The 2,388-nt window shown below is 59.9% G+C and overlaps 1 protein-coding gene across 1 annotated transcript; it reads right to left on the bottom strand.

The window, feature by feature from the left end:
* Positions 1-739: 739 nt before the first annotated feature.
* SC5D (sterol-C5-desaturase) lies at positions 740-1,981 on the bottom strand (the record flags this gene model as incomplete). Its single annotated transcript, XM_009994621.1, has 3 exons — positions 740-1,183; positions 1,475-1,575; positions 1,846-1,981. Coding segments are annotated over 3 exons (663 nt in total), but the record flags the coding sequence as incomplete, so codon positions are not given.
* Between the last annotated feature and the right edge of the window lie 407 nt (positions 1,982-2,388).

Below are 2,388 nucleotides of genomic sequence, written 5' to 3'. Positions count from 1 at the left end.
AGACGTTAAAGGGGAAAGCTGGCCATGGACCCTTGAGCAAGGAGAAGCTCCTGCCCCGTGCCTCCTGGTGCCTGTTCCTCCTCCTCCCACGCTCAGTGTTCTCAGGGAGCTTGAGGGACCCGTGGGACTCAAAGCACATCTTTGTCCTACAGTCATGCTGTTTCTGGGACGTGTCCCTTCAGGGCCCATGGGGCATCTCCAGGTGAGAGGAAGAAGGAGAGCACGTGGAGCACCAAGGAGCCTCACTGCACCTCAAGGCCAAGCCTCTGCCACGCCAGGGAGCCATCTGTGCTTCCATCTCTGGAAGGCAGGTGGGTGCAGCTTTTGTTCCTCAAAAAAGTTACCTCATCAGCTTCTTGTCTCGATTCCACTTGACTCATCCCGATGGATTCTGCAGCAGCGAGGCCAGGATGGCAGCACATGGCATGGACAGAGGAGACCCTGCCACGGGCCATGTTCTTCTTGTAGTTGTGCCATGTTATTGTAAAGCAACAGCACGGTACTCAAGTTAGCAGAGATCCAAAGGCAGCTGGGAAGGGGGAACAACAGGGGCCACAGAGCAAGATGGCAACTCAGCAGCGAGGCTGGTTTGGGAGCAGGGGCAGGCCAGAGGTCTCACCAAGAATCGCTCCATGCCAGTTGTGCCATCAGAGGATGGGGGCTCTTTGTCCGTGGGGTAATAGTCTCGAGAGGCTGGGGAGGAACAGGATAAAACCAGGGAATCTCATCCTGGAGAGGGGCCAGGCCAGGGAGAACCCTACTGAGTCTTGGTGTCTGGGTGGCCATTGGGCATGTCCGGACCTTTCTCACGGAGCTTGCGCAAGTAGTCGTGGGGGCCTTTGCCCTCGAAGGACGTGGGGTTCTTGTAGGAGCCCCCGATCTTGTCCCAGAGGGTGAAGTACTGCCCGTAGTTGTAGTCGAAGTACAGGTGGTGGTCGGTGTGGTGGGCTGATCCGTTGATGACGTGTCGCAGGAGGCGCGGGACGCGGTAGTCGCCGTCGTGGATGGAGATGGTCCAGACGTTGACGAAGATGTAGAGGCCCAAGTAGGTGATTTTGTGCAGGGGGAAGAGGAAAGGGTAGACGTGGTAGGGCAGGCTCTGCATGAAGCCATCGACGGGGTGGAAAGCATGGCTGGCGAAGGGCGTTGCGATCTTCCAGAGGTGGTGGGGCTTGTGGAAGCGCTGCAGGGAGAGGGAGTGCTGTGAATCTGAGGCACAGCCTGGTCCCTTTGGGGGTGTTCCCAGGCCACTGACGGACTCACTGCTCAGGAGCCAAAGCAGCTGGGGGCAGTCAGGCAGAGGGACACGGGCCCTAATGGGCTCTGGTCTCCCATCGCAGCACAAACCGAGGTGACGCTTCATCCAGCCAGGCTGAGCCCACCATTCCCCCATGGACATGCATTCCCTGGGAGCAGTGGCTTAGCCCCAGCATGAGCCAGGAGCTCACCTGAAGTTCCCCAGCCCACCTCATACCTTATAGAACAGTCTGTGGTGGAGACCACGGTGTATCCAGTAGATGCACATGTCGGTGAAGAAGAGGAAGGACAGCATGCTGAGGAAGACGCCTGACCAGCCTGGGGGAACAGGGACATTCTCTTCAGGAGGGGGGCTGGCACTGACTGGGCTGTTGTGCCCAGTCCCCAAGCTGGGAGAGGGGGTGGATGCTCCCTTGTGTGGGCATAAAAGGAACTTGGGACTGTGACAGATGGGGCCAGAGTGAGGCACGATGGTGGACTGTGCTGCCATCAGGAGAAATGGGGGCACACCGTGCGCCCTGGGGGACCTGGGCAGTGGGGAGAGGGTGACAGCCCGGGCAGGGGGGCACAGGGGGACAAAGAGCTCACCATACGGGGAGTCCTGGATGTTGTCATAGAGCTTGCTGTAGCCCCGCACCTCGGCGAAGAACAGGGCGACGGTGGGAACGCTGATCCAGGGCAGGGAGCGCAGCGCGTAGGAGATCTCCCGCCGCACCTGGTTCTGTCAGGGGGGGCAGAGGGAAGGTCAGGGGGAGAGGGGACAATGGGAGTACCAGGCAGAGAGACCCTAGAGCCCCAGTGGTGGTCATTAGGGGAGAGATGAGCTTGGGGCAGGGCTGGTGCCCCGGGTTGAACGGTGTGAATGTTGCTGGTCAGGGGCGAGTGAGGAGCTGGAGGGTGGGTGCTGGAGGGTGGGAGGGGTGTTTGTGGTCTCACAGCAGGCAGCCTGCAGGGATGGTGTGATTTGGGAGTGGGCAGGGATCCCCTGGGCTGTGTCTGGAACAAGGTGGTTTGTGGCTGGTGAGTGTGGAGAATGGGATGCAATGGGTCTATCTCTGGGGTGGGCGGGGGGGGGGGCAGCCATATCCAGAGGGAGAAGTCCCGGCCTTGGGAGAATGAGGAATTTGGGAA

Source organism: Chaetura pelagica, unplaced genomic scaffold (genome assembly GCF_000747805.2).
Source record: "Chaetura pelagica isolate M959 unplaced genomic scaffold, ChaPel_1.0 scaffold583, whole genome shotgun sequence".
NCBI classification, from domain to species: Eukaryota; Metazoa; Chordata; class Aves; order Apodiformes; family Apodidae; genus Chaetura; species Chaetura pelagica.
This window is presented reverse-complemented; position numbering and strand designations above follow the sequence as displayed.